General features: G+C 49.2%; 5 protein-coding genes across 5 annotated transcripts; 3 read left to right on the top strand and 2 right to left on the bottom strand.

The window, feature by feature from the left end:
• Positions 1 to 365: 365 nt before the first annotated feature.
• On the top strand, positions 366 to 1,566 carry UCRPA7_7400 (putative pectin lyase protein; the record flags this gene model as incomplete). The annotated part of the gene is made up of 2 exons (XM_007919931.1): positions 366 to 909; positions 965 to 1,566. 2 exons carry the CDS (start codon positions 366 to 368, stop codon positions 1,564 to 1,566), a joined length of 1,146 nt encoding a protein of 381 aa, XP_007918122.1.
• A 1,501-nt stretch (positions 1,567 to 3,067) lies between these two features.
• UCRPA7_7399 (putative allantoate permease protein) lies at positions 3,068 to 4,384 on the bottom strand (the record flags this gene model as incomplete). Its single annotated transcript, XM_007919927.1, has 4 exons — positions 3,068 to 3,261; positions 3,414 to 3,575; positions 3,648 to 3,820; positions 3,888 to 4,384. 4 exons carry the CDS (start codon positions 4,382 to 4,384, stop codon positions 3,068 to 3,070), a joined length of 1,026 nt encoding a protein of 341 aa, XP_007918118.1.
• A 1,160-nt stretch (positions 4,385 to 5,544) lies between these two features.
• UCRPA7_7398 (putative alkanesulfonate monooxygenase protein) lies at positions 5,545 to 6,702 on the top strand (the record flags this gene model as incomplete). The annotated part of the gene is made up of 1 exon (XM_007919928.1): positions 5,545 to 6,702. One exon carries the CDS (start codon positions 5,545 to 5,547, stop codon positions 6,700 to 6,702), a length of 1,158 nt encoding a protein of 385 aa, XP_007918119.1.
• Positions 6,703 to 6,927: 225 nt separating this feature from the next.
• UCRPA7_7397 (putative aldo-keto reductase protein) lies at positions 6,928 to 7,606 on the bottom strand (the record flags this gene model as incomplete). The annotated part of the gene is made up of 2 exons (XM_007919930.1): positions 6,928 to 7,516; positions 7,581 to 7,606. 2 exons carry the CDS (start codon positions 7,604 to 7,606, stop codon positions 6,928 to 6,930), a joined length of 615 nt encoding a protein of 204 aa, XP_007918121.1.
• Positions 7,607 to 13,782: 6,176 nt separating this feature from the next.
• Positions 13,783 to 17,167, top strand: UCRPA7_7396 (putative xenobiotic compound family protein; the record flags this gene model as incomplete). Its single annotated transcript, XM_007919929.1, has 10 exons — positions 13,783 to 14,012; positions 14,077 to 14,654; positions 15,211 to 15,403; positions 15,454 to 15,506; positions 15,576 to 15,704; positions 16,005 to 16,052; positions 16,565 to 16,605; positions 16,658 to 16,768; positions 16,822 to 16,921; positions 16,971 to 17,167. The coding sequence occupies 10 exons, from the start codon at positions 13,783 to 13,785 to the stop codon at positions 17,165 to 17,167; spliced, it is 1,680 nt and encodes a 559-aa protein (XP_007918120.1).
• Between the last annotated feature and the right edge of the window lie 9,046 nt (positions 17,168 to 26,213).

Here is a 26,213-nt window from a genome sequence, read left to right as displayed (position 1 = left end):
CCCCCCAACTCGTGGGCGAGATCTTTGTTAGGCGATTTAGATCTCTTGAGCCCCACCATTGGGTGTTTTATGTCTAAGGGGCCAGGTGCGCCGCCGGAGATGAGAGGTATACCAACTCCACTATTGCGAATGACCGGGGCGGCGCAAAGGGTTGAATGACCCACGAATCGGCGAAACATATAGAGTGAGCCTACATGCGATTTCTTTAAAGAGGATCATGCGAGCAGGCAATGCCAAGGCCCTATCGAAGAGAGGATATGCCACGATGGCAATATAAGAATGTTGCACACCATGGGCAACTTCAAGAGACTCTCGACTCATCCACGGCGCCTTCCTTTCACCATCTGTCTTTGGTCCGGCCCATTATGAAGTCTTCAGTCTTCTTCGGCACGGCTCTTGCCGCCTTTGCTAAGCTCGCTTCAGGTGCCGGCGTCACCGGCGCTGCCGAGGGCTTCGCCAAGGGAGTTACCGGCGGCGGAAGCGCCACGCCCGTCTACCCCACAACCACCGCCGAGCTTGTGTCCTACCTTGGCGATAGCTCGGCACGGGTGATCATTCTTACGAAGACATTTGACTTCACCGGCACCGAAGGCACCACAACGGCGACTGGGTGTGCACCCTGGGGAACGGCTTCTGCCTGTCAGCTTGCCATCAACCAAAATAGCTGGTGCGACAACTACGAGCCAAACGCGCCAAAAGTGTCAGTCAGTTATGACAATGCCGGCACTCTGGGCATTACTGTGAAGTCCAACAAATCACTGGTCGGCCAAGGAAGCGCCGGTGTCATCAAAGGAAAGGGCTTGAGAATTGTGTCTGGAGCCAGTAACATCATCATCCAGAATGTTCACATCACAAATCTCAACCCCAAGTACGTCTGGGGCGGTGACGCCATCACGCTAGACAACACTGGTAAGTTATAGATGTATTTGATTGCAGTGAAGCTTGAACTAACACAGAAGCACAGATTTGGTGTGGATCGACCACGTCAAGACTTCACTCATCGGAAGACAGCATATCGTCTTGGGTAGTAACCCATCTAAGCGCGTCACTATTTCTAACTGTGAGATTGATGGCAGCACATCGTGGTCTGCAACTTGTGATGGTCACCACTACTGGGGCCTCTATTTTACCGGCTCTAGCGATTTGGTCACTCTCAAGGGCAACTACATCCACCACACCTCTGGCCGCTCACCCAAGGTCGGTGGAAACACATTGCTTCACGCTGTCAACAATTACTGGTATGCCAACAGTGGGCACGCGTTTGAGGTAGATTCAGGCGCCATGATTGTTGTGGAGGGCAGCGTGTTCCAGAATGTCGCCAACATGGTTGACACCTCGAGCATTGGGGGGCGCATATTCACCAGTCCTGACAGTAGTACCAATGCCGCCTGCTCAAGCTACTTGGGCCATGCCTGCCAGGTCAATGCGTTTGGTAGCACCACTAGTTACGTGGGTACGGACACAAGCTTCTTCTCCAACTTCGCGGGCAAGAATGTCGCCAGCGCCAGTACGGCAACGAGTGCTCAGAGCACCGTGCCGAACAATGCAGGTATTGGAAAGATTTAATGGTGCCGCAATACGCTTGTATGTGTGCAATAATCGTTCGTTGCTTTGTATATATTTGAATCATACCTGCTGTATATGGAATACGAGAGAATACTTGATCTCTACGACATGGATGCTGTGAAGTTTCTCACAAGTCTGTGAATCGTCCGGCCCATGTTTCTCTAGTATATAAACGATTGAAAGCATAGTGTCATTCGGCTCTAGAACTGGAACTAGACACATTGCAATGCTGTTATGTTGTAATAAGGACTGCTTTTGCTTGTTCTCTTCATTCGAAGATTGATGCGCATGAGAAAACGTTCATTTATCTCAATAACAGATAATAAAAACTGCATGTCTTTGTATGGTAAATAGAGAAAATTCAACCAATTGCACCTACTTGAACGATACTTTATGGTATATAGTCGCAAGTTGTATGCATTCGTGCAGATACCGGTGCAAGCGAACGAAATCTGCAAGAGCAAACACAAGTTTGGCTCTTGGGCTGATTCGCCACGGCATACTGCGGTTGCGTAAATTTGAAATTCGTTTTTGCCTCTACGCATCACAAAGCTGTCTTGACTTGCCCCAAATCTAATGTTGGTGAAAGATTCAAGACTCTCAACTACAGGTTCATTAATCTGTTCGCAACGACCCAAACTCGCATCGAAGGATTTCCCCATTAAGGACAGGCCGATGTAAGGCCATCATTTCATCCTCAATGAAAACTGTGCGCTAATTTGATCCCACTGACTTGACTTGCTGAGTAGGAATAGACTTGTCTTGGCTCTCAGCTTCTAGGGTTGAGTCCTCCGGGGAGGGACTCGGCAAAGGATGGTCTGCCTGTCGCGCCGCTCTTTTGTCTCGCCACAAAAGAAATTGTATGGTTCCGGTCACGCCCACTTGTCATCATTAGCCGCAAGTTTTGCACCGAGCGGTGAAGCACCCACCAAGAAGAACTTGAAGTACGATCGACCAGGTATACCCCTTCCTCGCTGCGGGAAATTCAACCGTCTTCCACACAAAATTGGGTGCCTAGAGTTGTCGCACTTAGCCTGGAATCGGAGAGCATTGATAGTCAAACTTACGACAGCCTGCACTACATAAGCAAGGTCATTCGCCGCAGCGACTAGCAATGCACGCTTTTCTGTATCGGCTGAACAGATTTCGTTGATCCATGTAAGAATCAGAGGGCCAGCTCCGTTCTAAATATAATGTCAGCCATCTGGAACTGTTATCGGGGATGGAAGGACCTACTCCGATGGTAGAAAGCCAGTACACGACTGTGCGGCCATGGATATCAGAGTATAGAGGCATCTTCAAGAGAACAACGCTGAAAAAGAGCTACCAGAAAAGTGTGAGTTAGTAACATATTACAGAAAATAATCCTCGGATACGAACCGTAATGATAGCGCCAGCCTGGATAAAAGGCCAACGAGCGCCGCGACAGGGGCCATCAGAAAGCCAGGCCCATGTAAACGCCATCCCGATGAAAATTCCAGTTCCAGGCAAGGGCACTGTATTAAGTTGTCAGTCTCCAAGATCTGGTATCTTGGTTGCCTTCACGGCCAGTAGTGCTGGTCCACTCACGGTTGTTAATCTGTGCTACAGTGTAGGATACGCCCGGGACGGGGGGTGGCTTCGCATTGAAAGACTTGAGCCAATAGCCCATCGCTTGCTGAGGGCTGCCATTGTTCCATACAATGTAGAGCAGGGCTAGATTTGACGGTCAGGTCAACTCGTTATAGACTATGTCTCCTATACCGAAGAGATATGGAGTTAATGTGAGAGGCAGTACGTACGGAGGAGGTATGTGTGCCAACTAAGCAGAATTCGTTTGACTTTTGCTTTGCTCCAAGGCTCCTTACCAGCACGTCCTACGGCTGCCATCCTCTTAACTGAGAGTACATGCTCGTCTTCGGTCGTCCACCAAGTCTTAATGCCGCCTTGGGGCAAGTTAGGGAAGAACAAGTAGCCAGCGACTGCGAGCGGTAATGTAATAATCCCGTCAATGATGAAGAGCCATCGCCCTGTTGTTCATGTGTAAGCATTTCTATAATATCCCTAAGAGCATTGCTAATATCTCAAGATCAAACACCTACATCCAGCATAACCATGCACTCCGTGCAGGTTGGTGTAAGCAGCAGCTTGGAGGAAGCCACTGAAGAGCGAACCAATGGTGCCAGCCAACCAAAAGATCATGGCACGTTTGCCAATCTCCCGGGGCGTGTACCAAGAGCCTAACATGTAGTGGATACCAGGATAGAAGCCGGACCTGCGATCTTAATGAGTGCCGAGGTCGAAGTGGAGCGCTGACCCACGCAACGAGGGGTGATACGTACTCAAACAAGCCCACGAGAAACCGCATGGCATAAAGGGCCCGGTACGACTTCACGGAGGCCGTGCAAATGGTAGCAATTCCCCATCCAACTTCAAGTGACGGAATAACCCATCGCGGCGAGATGCGGGTCAATAGTAAGTTCGAAGGAATTTGACCGATCACGTAACCCACAGTCCAAATGGAGACGCTGGTGACAAGCTGGTTACCGTACATGTTGAGATCCTCCTTCATACCGCTTAGAAAGGCATTGTTGACGTTGCTCTGGTCCAAATTCTTCAAAAAGTAACCAATTGAAGCAAAGGTGAGCACGAAAGCGTCTACCTTGAAGAGCAGTTTGCGTTGATCTGGTGGCAGCTCCCATGTGTCCCAGAGATAACCCTTCCAAGTGCGAGTAGGCTTTACGACAATGTGCCCTTGACAGCTGTGAAGCCCGGCCTCGGGATCCGGGTTCTGAATGTCGTGAACAGGCTCCGGCCTCGCGTCTTCTGTGCGTCCCATTGTCACCGTTGTTTTGTCATAAACGAGAAAATCACAGTTTCAATTTGAAGGTAGCAAACCTGCTTTTCCCTCTATCTTTTGACCGTATTCATGTTCTCTGGGAGAGCGATACCTCTTAGATATGCACGGGACCCCTCTGTAACCCCTATGTTCTCATTGTCCCCATCGATCGCGTCACTTGGTTCATCTTATCAGGTCGCCTCTCGACCTTCTAATACCCCTGGCCTGACCCCCAAACCCCCTCACCTGGGACAGCCAAAGCATGATCCTCGATACACGCACTAGCTCTTGAACAGAATGTACCTCCGACGCTGCAGTCTCTTCAGTGCGGCTACCTGGCGTTATATGCTTAGGAGATGGCACCTTCAAGCCACGCCTACCCAGACCAGCGCCTCATACACTTCAGCAAACAAGTAAAAGTGCGGACGGAAATAGGCTCTCGTAGGGATCTTGGAATAAACATATCTGGATCGTCAGATCAAAGGCGCTGGAAGATCGCATTGAATTCCTTTACTTCGAAGGTACCTACACACTGTCTAGCATTATACTTACAATCTCGTCATGAGTGACCAAACTCCTTGCTCATAACCTGCTCGGATGGCCCGTTGGTAGACCGCCTCTTGTACCTTCTGCCTTGGCGCCGGAACACGCAACTTCAATATGCCTCATTCTAAATCATGAATCGGAAGTGGATTAGCCTCCAAGCCGGTACGAGCCGCTGTGGAATTTGCCAGTGCAGAATAGGAGACTTTCGACTATGTACGATGCAGGTGGCGATATCCGGTAGCGCCCACTAGTACCTCGACATTTCGGACAAACATCGAAATGGAGCGGCTGAGCGCTGAACAGGTCATCTCATAGCTCATTCCCGTTTGATGTTTTCTCGCGTGTCGCTGGCCGGAGCAATGAGTCGATCTAGACTGATCACATCATTGACCCCGCATTAGCTGTGGCTGGCGATGATAAATCCAAAAGATAACAACGCTCTTGTTACTCGGCAGTCGGTCATGTGGGTATCAAGGCGTGATTATGCAGCATCTGACGAAATATCAGATCCTAGCAACAGAGCTTATAAAAAACCTCCATGAACATACACACAGCTACACATGGCAATCGGAAACCCCGGAAGGTTTCTCTGATTGCCCATTATCTCCGTCATCATGCCGGTCGAGTTTATCAGTCTCGTTTTCCCCAACCAAACCAACGAGCTCAATCCGGGCTTGGGCTCGTCCATCGACCCGGACTTCCTGACGCGATATGCTCGGACACTGGATGACTATGGCTTTCAATACACCCTCCTACCTTATGACTCCGGAGGCTTCGATCCTTGGACCCAAGGGGCTACAGTTGCCGCCGTGACCAAAAACCTCAAGGTCATCATCGCTCTGCGACCAAACACAGTCTATCCTACTGTCGCTGCGAGGGCGCTTGCGACGCTAGACCAGCTAAGCCGTGGCCGTGCCGTGGTACACTTCATCGCTGGTGGCACTGATGAGGAGCAAGCACGCGAGGGCGATTTTTTGACTAAGAATGAGCGGTACAGCCGTCTTGAGGAGTATATTCGCATTCTCCGCCGCGCCTGGTCCTCCGCCGCGCCATTTGACTGGGATGGTAAGTACTATCAGTTCAAGGGCTACGCCAATCGCGTACGACCGGTCAACGGCACCATTCCCGTCTCCGTCGGCGGCTCGTCCCCGGAGGCGTATCGTGTAGGCGGCTCGCTTGCTGATATCTTCGGTCTCTGGGGCGAGCCGCTCAAAGAGACGAAGGAGCAAATCGACCGTATTTACGCCGAGGCGGAGAAGGCCGGCCGTAAAGACCGGCCTAGAATCTGGGTCACCTTCCGGCCTATTGTAGCCGAGACAGAAGAGCTGGCCTGGGCGAAGGCGCACAGGATTTTGGAACAACTGAACCGCAACTCGGAGGCGTTCAAGAAAGCTTTGCCTAACTTTGCTGGTCGCGATGGAAAGCCTCAGAATACCGGCTCCCAGCGGCTTCTAGAGATCGCCAAACGGGGTGATGTCCAAGATCGTGCCTTGTGGTATCCCACTGTCACCGCCACCAATGCCCGCGGCGCCTCCACTGCCCTTGTCGGTTCGCCTCAGACGCTGGCAGACTCCATTCTTGACTATGTCGACCTCGGAGCCGAGCTCATCTCGATCCGTGGATACGACAACTACAACGATGTAGTTGATTACGGACGGTATATCCTTCCTCTTGTACGAGAGGGACTGAAGGCGCGTGAGAACGGATCAAGGCAATTTGACGCTGCTAGTACCACAGCACCGGCACAAGAAGTTCCTGCTGATGGCTCGTAAGGAATTTCTGTCGTGGCAACACTGACGACTACGTCATTCTGTATATCAATGAACCGACATCATGGAGCCTTTCAGGCATCAGGATATTTAGAAGAGTCGAAGATGATATAATTTATTAAGTTTAGTAGAAGCAAACTAGTTGTTAGAATACAACTATACAAAGCATGATATCATTAGACCTTGCAGACAACTATCTCTTAGTTTAAACCCATATCTAATTTCTATTTAGGCTTCCTCGACTGTAGTAGGGAAATAACTGTCTTCCATCCCGTTAGGCATAGTGCCGCCGGCGATTTCAGCGTTCTCGACAAAAGCCCGAATTTCGGCCTCCTCTTCATCCGAGAGCTCAACCTCAAGTGCGCCCCAATTCTCTTCCACATAGTTTACCTTCTTAGTGCCAGGTATTGGGATGATGTCATTGCCCTGTTTCAATAGCCATGCCACTGCAAGCTGCGCAGTTGTGCAACCTTTCTTCGCAGCCAGAGTCGTGAACTGCGAGGTCAGGTGGATGTTCTGGTCGCGGTTGTCTTGATGGAATCGAGGGAAGAAAGATTCGCGGATATCTTTGTCGCCAACGACTCGGCCGCTTGAATAAGGCGACGTGAGCATACCATGACCAAGAGGCGAGTGAGCAACAACTGCAACGCCAAGTTCGCGGCTCGTGGCGAGGAGGTTAGTGCCCTCTGGACCTTCAATGTCGCGACTGAAGACGGAGTATTCAATTTGTATCGCTGCGACGGGCGCAATCCTAACAGCTCGCCGCAAATCGGTAGAACTTAGATTCGAGAGGCCGATGTGCTTGATCTTTCCCGCGCTGATACATGAATGTCACCATTAGAATGATATGTGGCACAAGAGCCAGAAGGTTTGTAGCTTACGCCTTGAGTTCAGCCATGGCCCGCATGGACTCTTCGATTGGTGTCTTAGTGTCAACAGCATGCATGTAGTCTTGAATATAATAGTGGTTAGCTGTGACCTGCCAAAATGCTAGTCATGCCCCCCAAAAAAACAGCATTTGTAGCCACGACAAGGAATTTGCCAATATCAGCTCGAAGACTTACATAAATCGATTGAATCGACACCTAGGAGCCTTAGGCTTTCGTCACAGCATTTCTTGCATGCCGCGGCAGAGGTGTCCATCTCGTAGCTAGAGCTGTTCTTCACATATCCATATTTTGTCGCCAGAAATATGTCATCACGCTTTCCCGTCCGTTTGAACCATTTTCCGATGAGTTCTTCGCAATCGCCGTACTTGCTAGATGATTGTGAGCGAGCGACTACCACTAGCTGCAGAGCGGTATGGAGCCTTGGCCGACCTACTCAGACGTGTCCCAAAATGTAGCACCAAGCCCGTGTGCGGAATCAAGCACTGCGAATCGCTCTTCGTCCGAGGGCAGTGGTCCATAAATCGGAATGCCCATCCCCATGAGACCAAGACCGATGGCTGGCACCTCGGGACCGTTCTTACCGAGCTTGCGAGGAGATAGAGACATGCTGGGCAATGGTAAAGGAAAGTTTATCAAAGACAGGTACTAGCAACGATTACCTAGGTAGCTCAGAGACAGCGAGGCGACCATCTTATACTCCGAGGCTAATCAACTCCTTAGACTCCAAGACTCGGACATAGGGAATAAAGTGCTTAATTGACGACCGAACTAATACCCCTTTCTTCTCCTTCTCCTCCCTGAATCTCTTCGCAAAGCTACCACTCCAATGGAACTGTGGAGAGGCGTCAGGCCAATCACCTTGTGGTCCTAACGAAGAGACCAATGGCATGCCAGGTCCGCGTGGAGCGCGATGCAGCCAATCACGGAGCCGAACAGCCGAAGCTGCGAAGACTGGCGGGCAATGAACGCATAGGCGCAAGGTTTCGATCAACGTCGCTTCATGCGCAACAGACGTGACCGGATGTCTTCAGCCATGCGTGACACGAGAAATCGTGAAAAGGACGGCAATGAACGCCACAGAGAGAGTGCGCGTGTTAAGTCCGGGTGTCGCACCTGCAAGTAAGTTACCCTTGATCCGCCACCTCTGTCTTGGCTCACTTACGTCCTCCCCTTTCTAGAGCAAGGAGAGTCAAGTGCGACGAGGGTCGGCCTGCCTGCTCCCGATGTACCTCGACTGGCCGTACTTGCGAGGGCTACGGTATTTGGGGGGGTGGTAGGAGCATCACCAATCCTAATTCAAAGAAAAAGTCGCTGTCCCGGGGTACAGATGGCTTTGTCCTTCGGTGTCCGGCGCCCATCTCGGTCCTCGCAGGTACTACACAGGAGAAAGACTATTTTGACTGGTTTAAGACCTGCACCTTGCACAAGCTCTCCGGATCGTTCATCTCGAGGTTCTGGAACACTCTTGTTATCCAGGCTAGCTTTCAGGAACCGGCTGTCATGCATGCCGTTCTTGCACTCAGTGCGATTCACAGGAGAGGTGTCGTGACCAATGCCGAGGAGGAAACACCGAGTGGGATAGATTTCCGAAACCAAGACCAATTCGCCCTTGCTCACTACCTTCAAGCGATACAAAATCTCCAATCGCACTTCGAGAACCAGGCCAAAGCGTCTTTGCGAGTCGCACTAATAACCTGCATCTTATTTATCACGTTCGAGTTTTTTCGCGGTCACTTCGAGGCAGGACAATGCCATCTCGAAAGTGGTCTTCGAATTCTTAGCGACTTGCCTGGTGCTCATGACTATTTCTCCCAGCGGAAGCCGAGCCAAGGTTTTGTAGACGACTGGATCCTCGAGGCCTTTTCCAGACTTCAGTTCCAAGTTGAACTTTTCAAACTCTCTTATCAGGGCCCCTGCTTAAATCTGTCAAGGGGCAGGTCTGCACATTCGGGTATCACCTTTCAGTCAGTCAATGAATGCTGGCATGAGCTACAGCGACTCATAAACGACATCCTTCGACTGGATAGTCAATGCTACCGGCTAAGTGGCCAGGCTGAAGTCTTGGAAAACTTTCCGGCATTCCTCAAGCAACAACGATGCCTCCAGAACGAACTAGAGCAGTGGCTTTATGCATTTGAAATACTAAGAGTTACGTTCAGCCAAGGCCGCATGGGGTACGAGGAAAAGAAGGCCTATAAAATCTTGCCTGTGTATCACAACATGGCAACTATCATGGCAGGTGTATGCCTAAGCTCTGGCGACGAATCGGTCTTCGATGCCTATTCCACACAGTTCGTCGTTATAGTAGGCAAAATGGCCGAGCTTTGGGCTGTGTCTCAGCCTGCTTCACCCCATGGGCGCAGCGCAGGCCGCCATCCAGGGGACTTTTTGAACATGGCCCACTGCTATGCTGACATAGGCTGGATACCAGTACTCTTTTACGCGGCCATCAAATGCCGTGTTCACCGTGTCCGGCTCCAAGCCATCCAACTACTTGAGTGTTCCACACACCGGGAGGGCATTTGGGACTCCCGGCTTACGGCGTGTATCGCACGCAAGGCAATGCAGATGGAGGAGCGCGATTTCTACCAGGGCATTGACACACGCGACAGCTTCCCGCTCTCCGGTTGTCCCACCCCATGGGATCTGTCGTTGCCGCTGATACCGAGTTCATATAGAATACGAAGGCTAGACGCTGCCTTATTGGGAGAGCCTATGGAAAATATAATAATGTCCGGCGAGAAGGAAGAAAATAATGTTTATCGGAGATCTGTGTTGTCTGAGTATAATGTTCATACACAATGCTGGACGGATCGATCAGAAATGAGTTAGGGACTATAGCTATATAGCTATTATGTAGTTAGAAGTTTTCAGATAAGTGTCCGACTAACTTTGCTCAGACTTGCTCAGAGACTAGCCTAACTAATCCACCACCTCTCATGATAATCTCTAAGGTCTACCTGATCGTCAAATGCTTCAGACCTCAGCCACGGGGTGAGATCCGTCTCTACTCCTTCCAAGCCATCTTTAGCTTCTACGTCTTTTGTCGTCCAGCCATTTCCAAGCCAGCCAAATCTATTTCCCTGGTTATTCCAATAGGTATACTCCCAGTCTTCCCATCTTGGTTCTTTCCTCACGATATCGACGTGAGCTGCGCTGCCTGGCCAGACGCCGTGGATACGACCACCCTTGATGCCTCCATTATACCAAGAACTACAATTCTCACTCATAACCGTACGAGGAAAGAAAGACTCACAGTACGCTCGAAAGTCGCGTGTTGCTGCAACTGTAGGTGCCATACTTCGAATTCCTTGCGTAGCGGCTTTGCGTAATACTTTAGCCAAGTATGTAAGCTGTCTCTCAACAGAATGGCATAGCGTCCCTGCCGGTCCTGTTGCGTTGGGTCCGAGAATTGTTATAAAGTTAGGTACCTCAGGAGCCGCTAAGCCAAGGTAGGTGTCTGGAAATCCTGGATTGCCACCAGGTCGCCATGCAGTTTGCAGATTGATGCCTTTATGAATGACGGGGAACTGAGTACTAAAGCTTATGTCATGTCCGGTACTACATATGACAGCGTCGACTTCTCGATGAATCCCTATTGATTTATCAGAGTTTTTCATTCATGTTTTGACTAAAGCATGAGAAACGGAACGGCTCAAACTGTACCATCAGTGGTGACAATTCCGGAGGCTGTAAATTTCTCTATCGGGGTTGTCACATAAGTGACATTTTCCGCTGTCAGTGCTTCAAGGTATCCGGGACCCGGTGTTAGACGACGGCAATTGGGTGAGAAGTCAGGGACAAAGTTCTCTGCAAGCCTGGAGTCGCCTTTCAACCTCGCCGTCATTTGTTCAGTGATGTTCTTGCGAGCCGCTGTGCTCTTACCCCCTCCTTTGAAAATTCCCCCGAATCGACTAAACAAACGAGCTTCAAGGGCCTTCCGGAATTTGAGATATTCCTCTGGGCTAGAGCGGGCTTGATCGATTCTATCGGCTACCATCTGAGCAAGATCCTCACCACCAATTGGGGACGCCACCCAGGTCTTGTTTCTCACGTAATGGTCAATGCGAGCCGCTACATTTTGCAATTGTGGCAGAACCTGAATTCCGGAAGCGCCATTTCCTATGACAGCAATACGCTTCCCCGAGGGGTCGAATTTTGGATCCCAATCCGAAGTATGACGGAGATGACCCTGATAGTCCTTGATTCCCGGATAGACTGGTAACCTTGGGTCGCTGAAATGGCCAGTTGCTGTCACAAGGAAGTTGGCTTCATCGACAAATTCTCCGTCAGGTGTCTGAACCTTGACCTCCCATTTGCCTTTTTTCTCCGACCACTCAGCTGAAACAACACGGTGATTTGTCTTAATGTATTTTCTTACATCATATTTGTCCGTCATTTTCCGCCAGTACTCTCGAATCTCAGCTCCGGCAGCATAAGCCTCGGTCCAAGATGTTGATGGTGAGAATGTAGCTTGATAAGCATGGGCTGGAACATCACATCGCACCCCTGGGTAAACATTGCTTTGCCAAACTCCACCCTGACGACATATTAGCTTCACACTTCTAACAAATCCAAGTGAATACTATGTCTTACAACATCGTTATTTCTCTCATAGATAGTCAATTCAATGTTAGGGACTTTAGCTGGGAGCAATATTCCTGACGTGATCCCACTGAGCCCCGCGCCAACCACAATGACTCGAATAGAACGGAATTCATCAATAGGATGCTCCTCGAGTTCCAACGGAGGCCATATCGTTCGAAGGGGTGGCGGGTTTACGGAAGTCCCTGTGCCAATTTCATTGCCGATGGGAGCATTCTCCTCGATCAGAGCACCCGGAGCCATGTTAGCTGCGAGCGATCAAAAGTCAGATGGCCGCGAATGATATCCAGCTGTGTCGCTCACTTGAGATCAAGTGTGATGCGATGGCAAATGCACGGTCTCACAAAAATCATGTTCGTACTATACCGGTTCACATGATCAAGAATCCCACCTAGGAGAACAAATACCTGACTAGACAAGGGCCACTTCTAAACGCGCTTGGCATTGAGCCCGTGTAGTCTAGGCTGCGCACGCCATCAAGGGAATCAATGTCGTATCAATGTGTGTTAGTTTTCTATTTACGAGTGTTAGTCCTGGGCAGGAACTAAGGGTCAATTAAAGTGGCTGTCTATCGATGGGTGGTTGCTAACATAGTCTAAAACGCTTCGCCTGCATGAAGTTATCCTCGCCACATCGGCGCCGTCACCGGAAGGCATCGGCTGGTCGTATATTTGCTGATTCCTCTACCAGTTGTCATTTGGCTTAGCACCGGATACCGCATTCCGATGAGATTTATCATACCCTTGGGACTTTGTTTTGCGTTCTGATGTTCTCCACATAGTTGATGGTCGGGCGCGCACGTCACCGTAGGGCCTTATGTCGTTTCTTCTACCCCTGCCGGCATGCGCTGCCGGCCCGAGACAATGCCAGTCCCATTGCTCCTCAATTGGACTCAAAAGAAGAGGTGCTTCATATGGGATAACGATGTTAGCCACGCGGTTTCCAGAGCGTTGCAGCAAATACCAATCACCATGTCTCGCTCCGACCCCTCCCCTGGCGATAAGCGGATCTTCATCAATGCATTTGACATGTTCACTCCGAGCCACTTGAGCTTCGGCCAATGGCGTCGCCCAGAAGACAAATCATCGACGAAGAGAAGAGATCTATCCTACTGGACAAATCTAGCACAAATCCTCGAACGCGGTAATATCACAACCCTCGTTATAGCCGACACATACGGCCAACATGATGTCTACAAGAGCAGTGCTGAGCCTACAATTCGGACATCATGTCAATATCCAATGGGTGATCCTGCTGCAGTGAGTATCTCTTCCAGTCTAATGAACACGTCTTCGCAGCAGCCAATTATTGAAGCTAATGTGACAAAGCCTGTCACAGCCATGGCAGCAGTGACGAAGAACCTAGGGTTTGTTATAACTACTAGCACAAGCTATGAATCACCTTTCGTGGTCGCAAAACGGTTTTCGACTCTAGACCATCTTACGAAAGGAAGGTTCGGTTGGAACATTGTCACATCGTTTAAAGAATCAGCCGCCAAAGCTGTCGGGTTGCCATTAGTGGATCATGATCGCAGGTACCAAATAGCAGACGAATACGTCGAGCTTCTCTACAAGTGAGTCATGGTCTGATGAATTATCGTCGAATTGTTGTCCCTGACAAGGTATTGCACAACAGAATCTGGGAAGGTTCTTGGGCCGATGATGCACTCAAAGAAGATGCAGAGAATGAAATATATGCGGACTACAACCGCATCCGATGGATCAAATATAAATCCGAGAACTTCTCAGTCGATGCTCCTCATATTCTTGATCCGTCACCGCAACGAACACCGTTCTTACTTCAAGCAGGAACTTCAGCGTAAGTCGAACAGGTCTGCTTCCTGGGTATAGGGATCAATAACTAAGTATTCCTTTCATGTTAGTGCCGGTATTGAATTCGCTGCAAAGCACGCCGAAGCTATCATGGTCTCCGGCCTTTCGCCACATGTAGTCGCACCGCGAGTAGAGGCAATTCGGGAGAAGGCGGAGCAGCTCGGTCGCGATCCTAGGAGTGTCAAAATATTCGCGATTGTTACGCCAGTCATTGGAAAAACAGATGAGGAAGCAAAAGAAAAATATCAAAAGGCACTTAAATATGCTAGTGCCGAAGCCGGATTAACCTTCTACTCTGGAAACGCTGGCATCGATCTTTCCAAGTTTGATCTAGATACAGAGATTAAACCTGACGATGCGACAGTTGACGGTCGTGTGCACTCGCTTGTCAGTAGCCTTAAGTATAGGGGAGACGATGTCCCCGCCTGGACACCGCGTAATATCGGAAAAGCTATGGCTATAGGAGGCAACGGTCCGGTGCCGGTGGGCTCGCCAGAACGTGTCGCTGACGCTCTGGAGGAATGGGTACGGATTGCTGATGTTGATGGATTTAATGTTGGTTATGTAGTCACGCCAGGCAGCTTCGAAGACGTTGTAGATCTGTTAATCCCCGAGCTGCGGCGTCGAGGTAGGTACCCGATTGAAGAAGAGTCTGGAACTATACGGGAGAGGATCTACGGTCGGGGCCAGACTCGGTTACGGAATGATCACGTTGGTAGCCGGTACAAATATGAAAACTCTCCAGATAAAGAGCAATAATACAAACTCGTTGGGCTAGGCCATGTAGGTGTCGGAGCAACTACAAAAAGTTGTCGCCATTTGCTAGAATCAAACCCAAGCTGCTGGGATCTAACTCTTGGCAGAAATTTCATCACTAAATTTTCTCTGAATAGATACTAGAGAGCATACAGGACTAGGTACGCGAGACCACTCACTTGTCATATTTACTGTAAATGCGTGCAAATTTGCTGAGTCGGGCCCCTGGTCTAGCCATCTCGTCATTTGTGCTTAAGTGGTGACAGCTAAAGCCGCATAGGAGAGACCCACCGAACTCGGCAAAGGAGTTGACTTGGTATTTTCCACATGCACCTTTTAAATCAAGGGCCTGCGTACTCACGTATCGTACAAGCTGACGCCCGAACGTCTATCGATTAACCTGAAATAACCGTTCTAAATTTCGCAAGGCACAAATATGGCTACAGATGTGACAACGAAGGAGGCAGCTGTCTTCGCCGATCCAGCTGACGCTGGCTTGTCTGATGCAGAGAAACAAGATGCGCCCCTTACACGGTGGGAGAGAATTAGCGAGGTGATTTGGGATGGTCGTCGAAGCAAAGAAGAGAAGCAGCTCGTTCAGCGGCTGGATCTGTTCATCATGTGAGATTCAATCTTATGGCGTCCTCGTCCGTAATTAACAGCAAATTCAGGAGCTGGGCGACCTTTGGATACTTCGTGCGATTACTCGACTCTAGTAATATTAGTAAGTATACTACACCAGTCAATGGCATGCAGAATCTTAAGCTCGTAAAGCTGACTGATTGATCACTAGCCAATGCCTACGTTAGTGGTATGAAGGAGGATCTCAACTTTCACGGAAACCAGTATAATCTACTACAGACATTCTTTACATGTGGTTATTTGGTTGGCCAAATTCCATCCCAGTTCATTCTCACGAGAGGTACGCCATCAGCGAGCTTTCAGAACCAGGATAACTCTAACGGTTCTTCACAGTTCGTCCCTCCCTCTACCTACCGACGGCAGAGCTGCTCTGGACCATAATCACATTCTGCTTTGCATCTGTTCAGAACGTGAGAACTGTCTTTGCCCTACGTTTCTTGCTTGGGATGCTGGAGAGTCCTTTTGCAGTAGGAGTCTTAACTCTTATGGGAAGTTGGTATACGCCGAGGGGTATGTCCGAGTTCCAATCCATTACGGGATGTCATTTTCTCAGCCCACAAACTAACTTTGGTGATACTAGAACTGAGCAAACGTATTGGAATCTTCTATTCAGCTAGTTATGCTGCTAGTATGTTCAGTGGTTATCTTCAAGCAGCCATCTACCGTGGCATGAACGGTACTGCCGGGTTGGCAGGATGGCGGTGGCTCTTTATTTTCTGCGGCATTATTTCCATCTGGGGTCCGATTTGGGGGTACTTCGCCGTACCGGACAACCCGTACATCACCAAAGCCCGCTGGATGCGTGAAGGAGAGCAGGCCAAACATATTGCTCGCATGAGTGCTATTGATCGTCGACAACCTGTTCCCTTGACCTGGGCCAAAGTAAGAAAGATCGTGACGCATTGGCCATTATACGTGTTCACCTTCACTCTGATGTAAGTCTCACCATGAGTGCGTGCAGTCGAATAGAAATCAAGCTGATCACCCAAAGATGCCATTGTGTCGTAACCCAGCCTCTCAATTATTTCAATGTCTGGCTTAAGTCACTTGATCGCTTCTCTGTATACCAGATCAATTTGTTTCCAACAGCTGCACAAGCTACCGGCCTTGTAACCACGTTGCTCTACGCATGGCTGTCAGACGGCTTTAAGAAGCGATGGCAAATTCTCATCATCCCCGCAGTAAGTTATTGTGGTTGACATCTTCAGGTTCAGTGAAGCTAATTCACCATAGACCATCAATTTTATTGGCATGGTCGTTGTCGCAACCGGGCCAAACTACGGTGCAACGTTCTTTGGTTACTTGATCAATGCCGCATCATGGGGCTTTTGGCCTGTACTTTACGTGAGACACCTTTTCTCGGAACTTGTCGATTGACTTTAGCTAAAACACAGTAGGCTTGGGCTATCGAAATCATGCACAAGGACATGGAAGAGCGAGCTATCGTTATTGGTGTTGCTCAAACATTTGGCCAAGCCTTTATCGCTTGGGTGCCAGGTAGGATCTCATTTGCGTTTCATGATATCTCATTACTAATTCTATCAAGTTCTCATCTTGAATGTTGGCAAATACGCACCAAAATTCCACATGGGTTTCAGTGTGATGAGTGGTGTCAGCGTTCTAGAGTTCGCCAGTATTTTCATTATCCGCTACTTCGCCAAATGGGAGGAGAAAAAAACAGAAGCTCAAGAATCTCTTTCCTCGAGTCACAGCAAGACAGCTACAGGTAGGGACCTCGAATAAACCTAGTGGAATGGAAGATGGCATCAACAAAATTACAGAGAAGTCGTCTTGAGCATGTTAGTACAGGTCAACATGGCATAGACGCAAGTGAGATTCACAAGTACATCAGTGGTCAAAATGATTATGTGGTATTTTGATGTAGCATGAAGCAAGATTACAGATCTTGTTGCCCACGCATATTAATTCGATAAACTTCAATGAGTCGCTTGTATTCCAAGGCTTTTTACAGAAGAGGCCATGCAGATAGCCTCCTAAATTTTGAGTTTGTCTCATGCTCATGGTATGAAAGGCGTCTGGTATGGCCGCTCAGCCTGGGGAGTGATGCGAGCCAAATGCCTCCGCTGCCCATTCTTCCAGTCCAGGATCGCCGTATGCTGAGAGTTCCGATTATCCCATACCACAACGGTCCGCTGCTGCCACTTGACTCGTGCCTGAAAATCGGCACCCATGGCAACATGATTGTATAGGAAATTCAAAATAAGCTCCGACTCTTCCTTTTTGAGACCAACAATTTCTCGCGTGACTAGTTAAAGGTATGATTAGCTCTTTCGTTAGTGAGGCCTTTGGAGACTGGCTCACAGGAAGGAGTTATGTAAATTGACTTTTCACCCGTTACAGGATGTGTTCGCACAATAGGACGTACATTGACGACAGGTTCCCGTCTTTTGATCCCTCCTCTTTTCGCACTAGAGTTGACTTGTTCAACTCCCGAGTGAACAGCATACAATCCATGCAAACGCTCTTGAAAAGCAGGCGACAAACGATTATATGCTTCTGCTGTATTTGCGAAGAGCGTGTCGCCTCCAGTTTCTGGGTTGTCGAGGACATACAAGAAGGTTATAACTGGAGGCTGCTCCTCATATGTTACATCTGAATGCCATGAGACAGAGCTTGTGCGAGTCTCGAAAAACTTCTCAGCTGTCTTATCACCAGCGACTCTGTGTACAATATGCACTTCAAGGAAGTCTTTGGGAGATCCTGATGTTGGGTGAACGTGATGTCGGCCAAAATAGCCACCGAACTCCAGAGCTCTCTCAATTGAGAGGTCTGCAAAATCCTGATTACGAAGGCAACCACCTTACGCTCGGCAACAAAGCGGGCGAGTTCATCTTTACCAGCATCATTCCTACTGCTGAGCTGGATTCCTTCCACTTCAGACCCTATTGTTGGCGTGAGATCTGCCACTCTAGTACCGACGGGTAGAAGATTCGAAAGGCTGGGATCAGCATCTTTGCCGTGTTCGTAGTGATCGAATACTTCGAGAGGAGGAAATCTCTGACTTGGATCCAAAGTTCGAAGATAATGCGGGTACTGGGCGCTGGAGTTCAGTGACAATGATTTGTTCTTTGATTATTGCACAAACCTTTGCAGCTTCTATACCATCACCACCGTGAATCTCCTGGTCTCTTATGTAATCCAACGCACTGCCGAGTTCTTTGTATTCCCCCGATCCTGAAGCAGGGAGCCTTAGTTTGGGATCAGACTGAGATACGAGCTCAGTGGCGGATCGACTGATAGACGGTGTCATGATAGCTATGGTTGGTCCCACCCACTTCCAAATTTGCAAGGTGGTTTGGAGCCAGGTTAAAGTTGGCAATTGACATAATCCAATATCATGAAGTGGAATTATGTATCCGGATGAAACTGCGACAATCGGAGTCCACAGGGCGACTAGACAGGGCGAATGACGTACTCACCCAATATAGCTAGAAATCTAGACTAGGTACTTCACTGAATACATCACATTGATATGAATAGACGCTCTCGCAATACCCAGGTACACAGGAATCTATTCCAATCAGATAATTCCCTGAGCGAGGAAGTCCACGCTCTCTCCACTAGCCCAATTCCTATTCCATTCGCCGCCTTGACTGACAAATGAGGCATACAGGTAACTTGAAAAGCTTAGAAGATCCTCTGTATGATAAGAGGTGACAAGCGCCTCTTGGCTACCTAGTGAGAGGACTATTTAGCTTGGAATTTTTAGCGCGACATGTCGCAATGGTAGAGTCTCAGTGACGCCATTCTTCGAATGTTCAAGATGTCACAGCATTTTCAAGGTTCTGTAATGTAAATTCTTCCAATGCTTGAGGGCGACTCCCCCAAGTGAGACTGGCACTTTGGAAGGACTACCCCGTAGTCCTCGGAAGAAATGATGTCGGCATCATCGCTTGGAACTATCCATCTTCTGTTCTTCAGATCACCATCCTGAGCCCTATCGAAGAAGTTTTGCGGAGCAAATGTTATGCTGCTCACCGCTTCGGAGAACAATGTGACAGGTATATCCTCTGCTCTAGTAAAATGGTGCATGCCAAGGTTGAACCAGACAACAAGATCTTCTTCATCAATGCTTTCATTATCAAAAAACTTCAAGAAATCCTGTTGAGGCTTCCAAGGGAGATTGGCGTTATGGACACTGTTAGCGAATGGTTCTGTATCGTGTTGCTGAGTAACAGCGAAGTGCGATTTTGCAAACGCCATGTTATGTCTAGACCAAGGAGATTTCATTGTGCTTAAGTGGATATTCGACTTGCCAGGTATAATACGATACCCACGCTTCTCGCCCCAAGCGTTTGTAGCCTTGGGATTTACAACAGTATACATCACTTCATGGTTAGATGACCAATTGAACTGCTGTTCTTTTTCCACAATCGTGGAGTCGAGCTGAAGTTGCTCAAATGCGCCCATCTCTGCAAACCAAGGCTGGCTTTGCATGACTGCCTTCAACTCAGTCTTCTGCAGGCTATTGGTGGAATTGATGATGTCAAAGTCCGCCTTGAAGGTGATGACGTGGTCGTGAATCGAGCCTTGAGTGGCTTTCTGGATGCGAGGACCGAATTTGCCCTGGTCTTTATAGTAATACGAGGACATCAGGTAACCCGATGCACGCACAGAGACTTCGAGAGATCCGTCTAGGCCAAAGGCATAATTAAAGATATAATCGTAATTTCCAACCGTGGCGATGAATCTGACATTTAGCTCTGCGTTCTTCACGACTCCAAGGTTCTCAAATCCCCATGTCCCCGACTGCACATTTGTACGGTCTCCCGCACGATGTCTGGAAAGTGGGTGCCCAGAATCTTGTTCGAAGATGCATATAGCATTTGAATGGACGACAGTCTGATTCCCTTCGAAGTACGACGTATTCCAGAAGGTACTTCCGAAGGGACAGTCAAAGCCTTCAACCAGTGAGAAAATGGCGCTACCCAGGCTGAAGGATGCATCGTGGTATACGGTTGAGGCCGCTTTGGGTTGGAAGCCTCCATACTGAGAAGCTGCCTCTTGCAGCGAGAGCTCATACAAAATTCTCTCCCCTTTGAAGCGAATATCATAAAACATTGGTCCGAAGGTCCGCGTATGGGTGATATAGAACGACCAGCCCATGTATTCAACATATTTCTCAGTAACGTCGACCTTGTACCTCTTGCCACCTATCTCGGTACTTTGGGGAGCTGCTCGACTTTCCAACGGCCTTTCTCCCAGCTCGGTCTGATACTTCACCAAGGCCCAGTCGTAATCTTTTCTCTGCGCAAATTCTTGCTCAAGCTCTCCTGCTTCAAATGCAGCTCTTAGCTCTTTGACCGAGGGAAACAAACGCTCTTTTGTCACAAATCCCTTCACGGACCAGAGACTTATATCAGTCCCTGTCCAGTCAATCAGGACATAAAAGTCAATCGGGAGTAAGTAAAGCGCCGGTCCTGGAAAGTGGAAGACAGCGTTGATGTGAGCTTGAGTGCCGTCAAGTGAAACCGGTGTACCAAAGTTCGGAATAATCGTGGTGCGGTTGTCGCTGAATCCATAGTATTGTGCGCCTGGAAAGATGGTACTAGTAATATCTACGATATCAATCATCGTCGGCGCGAGAATCTCTTCAAGGGCCACCCTCCTGGCGCCATCGACTCCCTGGCCATCAAATGGCACTGTTCCGCCCATCCCGCCGTTGTATATATAGTCCAGCTTCTCTACCTTAGTATCCGAGCTGACTGGAAGAGGTCCGATCATGTACTCCTGTGCGACAGGTTCGATTTTACCACCCTCGTATATGATCACTCTGGCGTATGACCTTGGAGGCGGCCCATCTCCGTCCAAGAAAGGTATGACGTCGGATTTGTTAAGCGGAAGAGTATCAATCCAATACACATGGTTATCGTTGATCCCGGCATATTCAGGTAGAGTAAGGTTTAATGCTTGCTCTGGATCATGCAACCAGTTCCAGACAGCTGTGTTGTCTTCGGGGAGAATCGGGGCCCAGACGTTGCGTCTCGGAGCATTTGTAGTCAAGGCGGCATCGTAAATGCTACAGTCTGAGCAGCTTGGCGGATTAATGCCATCCAGCGTAGGCGGCACTCGCTCGAGTCGTGTCACCGATATTGAGATGTTGAGACCGAAGGACGAGAGCGTGATTTTGAGGAGTATTGAGACGAAAAGAAGTCCGGCAATACTTTGGACGGCCCTCTTGATATGCTGTCGAAATCCTGGGATCGCACTATCTTGCACATCTCCATTATGAACGGTTCTGCTGTAGCCTGTCGGCTTCAATGCCAATTCGTCGTCCCCGGTTGCAGAAAATATAAGATCGGATACCATGGCCAGCATTCCTGGTGTGCAAGATAGCAAGGCGTCCAAATATGACGCAGCTCAGTCAATTCGCGATCTGTCGCTCTACGTGCAAGTAATTGAGGCTGAAGTAGCTTCTTCGAATTCTCTTATCGCAATCCAGAGGTGTGTCAGCTGCTAAATCTACCTTCAGTGACCTGTAGCAGCGGATCTTCGGCGTTCTCCGCAGGACGTTCACATCCAAATGCGGGATGGCTGCCGGATGACAGCCGACATGATAATGAGATCACTGGCAGGTCTTATCAACCCCAAACACGGGTATGAATTAGGCAGCTACAATGTAATGATGTGGATTCTCTGACCGATCTCATCTACGCTAATGCAACAATACATTTCGGGTTCACAGCTGCGGGATCTTCTAGTAAAGTAACAACAGGTCCTCCAGTACTGAAGCTTATCAGTCGTTGTGCAGGATCATCATCCCTACTTTATGACTCTTTGCTGCGGTCGTCTATAACTGGGACGGCCACCATGAGACCTATCAGACTGCGGGCGACTTCGGCAGCAGCCAGACATGTCGTTTCGCCCTTATTGTCGTAAGCAGGCGCGACCTCGACCACGTCTGCGCCGATGACCTTCATTCCGATTAGGCCGTCAAGAATGGTGAGAAGTTCGCGGGTCGTCCATCCACCCGGCTCGGCAGTGCCAGTGGCGGGTGCAAAGGCCTGATGAGTGCATTCAAGGTCAGCAACACTGGTAAGGAGAGCGATCAGAACAACCCACAGGATCCAGAACATCAATGTCGACGGTTATGTAAACTTTGCCGTCTTTGATGCGGTCTTTCAATTTTTGGATCACGCCTTTAGTGCCAAGCTCGTCAATGTCCCTCGCAGTAATGATCTCGAATCCGCATTCCACGTCGTTGTCAAGGTCAACTCGTTGCGTCCCAAGCGGTGCGCGAATACCTGCATGAATCGATGAGTCGTTTGAGATCAGCCCTTCCTCGTGTGCGATATGAAGAAACGTTCCGTGATTTACAGAGGCATATTCGGTGACGCCCCCGCCCCGAACTCGAGGGTTCCATGTATCAATATGCGAGTCAAAATGAATCACATTGACTACTCCCCATCGCTCAAAAGTAGAGCGTAGAGCAGCTAATGTTATCGTGTGGTCGCCTCCCAGCATCATAATTCGAGGAATCGTGGCAATGGATGCATTATTTGCCAGCCTTCCAGACACAATCTAGATAATTCTCAGTGATATGAGCTTGATCAGCAATAGACTCCCTGACAGACCTTGTGGGCTTTTACGAGCTGCTTGAGAGCAACTGTATTATCAATATACGTGAGCGGTGCATCACCACAGTCAACAAGCTTTGCCCACTCCTGGAATCTGTTTCGTCCAGAGTACACGTTCCATGAGTGAGGTCCCCGAATCCGACGTGACCCATCTCGGATGCCATGAGGTCCAAACCGGGCGCCTGGTCGATAAGAGGTTGCCGTATCGAACGGTGCTCCCAGAATCGCAATGTCGTACTTCTCAATCTCGTCATCTGTCTTGGGTGCGAAGCACGGTACGTATGGCAGATGAGCGAACGAGGTCAGGCCGCCTACGGGATCAGTAGTCAAATCAACATCATCATCCAGGTCTGCATCAAGCCCGATGGGCCTTCGTCCGGAGCTTCCGTGTATTGCAGCGACTGGAGGAAATATGATCTCGCGGGCTTGGCTTCCTGCCACGAGCACGTAAAGTAAAGGCTTCAACATGACGGGTCCGAATACATAAATTATCAAAATTTAAAGTTGTTAGACTCAATGTCAGCATGAAACTATAAGCGAAATAGTCAAGCTTTGCTACCACCGCGAAGCTGCTGGACTTTTCTTATCGTTATCGGCTCTGGTTGTAGTCATTGTGGAGGTGAGATAAGCCTGCAGACATCGATTGCTGATCCCACAGGTCAGGTGTGGGGATAGATAGGGATCTCTGAACACAACACAGCACAGACGATCTAGTACGTACCGGCGCAGGCCGTACTCTGGTTCCTTGTGAAGTCTACCTCTTTTAGAGTTGGGTTCTCCCCAAAGCTTGAAGGAATGCCTTATCAAAAGGCATTCGCCCCTGTCATATCCACCCTGCATGGCCTGTCACGCCCCGCCTGATGCTCCTCGAAGTCATCTCAAACAGGAGTGTAATGCGTAGATGTGTGGCTGTACCACTCATGCCCGTCTCCGTCTTTGATATGGGGCCCACCTTCGGGCCGCATCACAACTACCGATGCTCCAAGAATATGCTGCTTGTGTCATTGTTATCAACCTGCCGGCGGCAAAGTCCGATTATTGCCGGACATGAGGAGAGAGACAATAGATGAGTTCACTTTCACGGCCCCTTCTTATCTCTATATCTCGAAAGATTCTTCTGATATTGCTATCAACTCTATTCAATACATATAGTATACATAGGTAAGGTCTCGGACTCCGTTTCAAGGCCAATTCAAAGCAGTCTATCAAACAACTCAAGCCAGGTTTGACGCTACCCACCTTCTGACAATAGAATATGAACGATACTATGATAGATGATACCTGGAGTGATCCCAAGTGGCCTCCCGGTACTGTACGCCTCGAGTTGCTGAAGCAAGATCACACTGCTGACATCATCCTCCAACCTCGTCCAACATCCAATCCAAATGACCCTCTCAACTGGCCAAAATGGAGAAAATATCTCAACTTCGGGCTTGCTGCCTTCTTTGCCTTGATGGTAGCTGCCCAGGTGTCGGCCACAACTCCAACATGGGGACCTATGGGCACCGAACTCAACTTCAGCGACGAAGTTCTCAATGACACCTATGCAATTGGATGTGCCACGCTCGCGCTTGGTGGTTTCATGCTTATGCCTTTCGCGCTCAAGTATGGTTTGCGGCCCGTCTATGTGATTAGCTGCGCTGCTCAGCTGGCTGTGATGATCTGGGCTGCTAAGACCCAGACCGCTGGTGACTGGTGGGGCGTGAACGCAGTTCAATGTTGGCTTGGAGCTCTAGGTGAATGTATGGTGCAGATGACAATTAGTGACATCTTCTTCATTCACCAACGTGGCTTGATGAACTCAATCTATGTCTGGTCTGCCAATTTCGGCGGCAGCCTTGCTCCAGTAGCTGCCGGCTTCATCACCGCCTCGCAAGGTTGGCGTTGGGTCTGGTGGTGGTGTGCTATTCTATTCGCAGTGGAAACCGTTGTTATGATCTTTGGGTTCGAAGAGTCAAAGTTCAACTGGACTGAAGTTGTGCAAGGGAGACGTCTCGATATTGAAGATCGAGAAGCCATCGTGAATGGCAAGGCCGATGAGAAGACTGGGACATTGAATGCCCTAAGAATTCCCGAAACTCAAGTAGACGATCCATTATCAAATGGTACAACTGTGGAGATTGATCGGTCTATCCCTCGGAAACCATACTGGCAGAGATTGGCACTCACCACCACAACAAAGGGTCCATGGACGCTGTTTGCGAGGCATGCATATCAGCCATTCTTTATCATGTTCACTATCCCGGGTGTCGGCTACATCTGCCTCGTTTACGCTGTACTGCTCTCCTGGGGTACGGTCATGAGTGCAGCTCAAAGCACGTACATGCTCGATCCGCCATACTCTTTTGACTCGACTCAGATTGGGTTGATGCATCTGGCGCCCTTCATCGGAAATACCATCGGTGCTCTGGCTGGGGGTCCGATAACTGACTGGCTGGTCTTGAAACTCGCCAAGCGTAACAATGGCATCTATGAGCCGGAAATGAGGTTGTGGGTGCTGGTGCCATTCATTCCTTTTCAGATTGCTGGCCCTTTCTGGTTCGGCTATGCCCTCCAGGAGGGACAGTCATGGGTGTCGGTGGCATTCGCAACAGCAGTCAGCCATTTTGGAACCGCTCCAATCTCAAGCGTGACATTAACTTACATGTTAGACGCATACAATGAGGTAAGCTTATTTGCCATTGTGATCGTGATCAATAGAGAAGAGTCTAATTCAAGCGGCGCAGATCGTCGGAGATGCCCTTGTGGCTCTGACTTTCTCGAGGAATACCTTGAGTACTGTCTTCGTCTTTGCAATGACGCCTTGGATTGCAGCCGTCGGCATGTCAAATGTCTTCAACACAATCGGAGCCATTGGCACAGCAGTTTTACTCTTTGCCTTCGTGTTCATCTGGAAAGGCAAGCAATGGCGCTTTCAACACGCCAAACGGTACAAATACTACGCAGCGAGACAATTCGATCCTCGACCTATTAGAGAGTATGCATCTTAATCAACATCAAGTTCCCTGCGTGTCAGCACTGGGGTATGATATATACGAGCAGTAGTAGGTTGAGTAGTCAACACGATATAGTTTTTATAGATGCGGAAGAACATCACATATGCAGTAGTTGAGCCAAATCACCCAGGGAAGCCCTAATTTTCGGGAAGCAAAGGAGTATATTATTACGTTAGGTATTAGAATAGTTCATAA

Source organism: Phaeoacremonium minimum, assembly GCF_000392275.1.
Source record: "Phaeoacremonium minimum UCRPA7 unplaced genomic scaffold PA7_03_scaffold_521, whole genome shotgun sequence".
In the NCBI taxonomy this organism is placed as follows: Eukaryota; Fungi; Ascomycota; class Sordariomycetes; order Togniniales; family Togniniaceae; genus Phaeoacremonium; species Phaeoacremonium minimum.
Note: the sequence above shows the minus strand (reverse complement) of the source record. Positions and strands in the feature narration are given on the sequence as shown.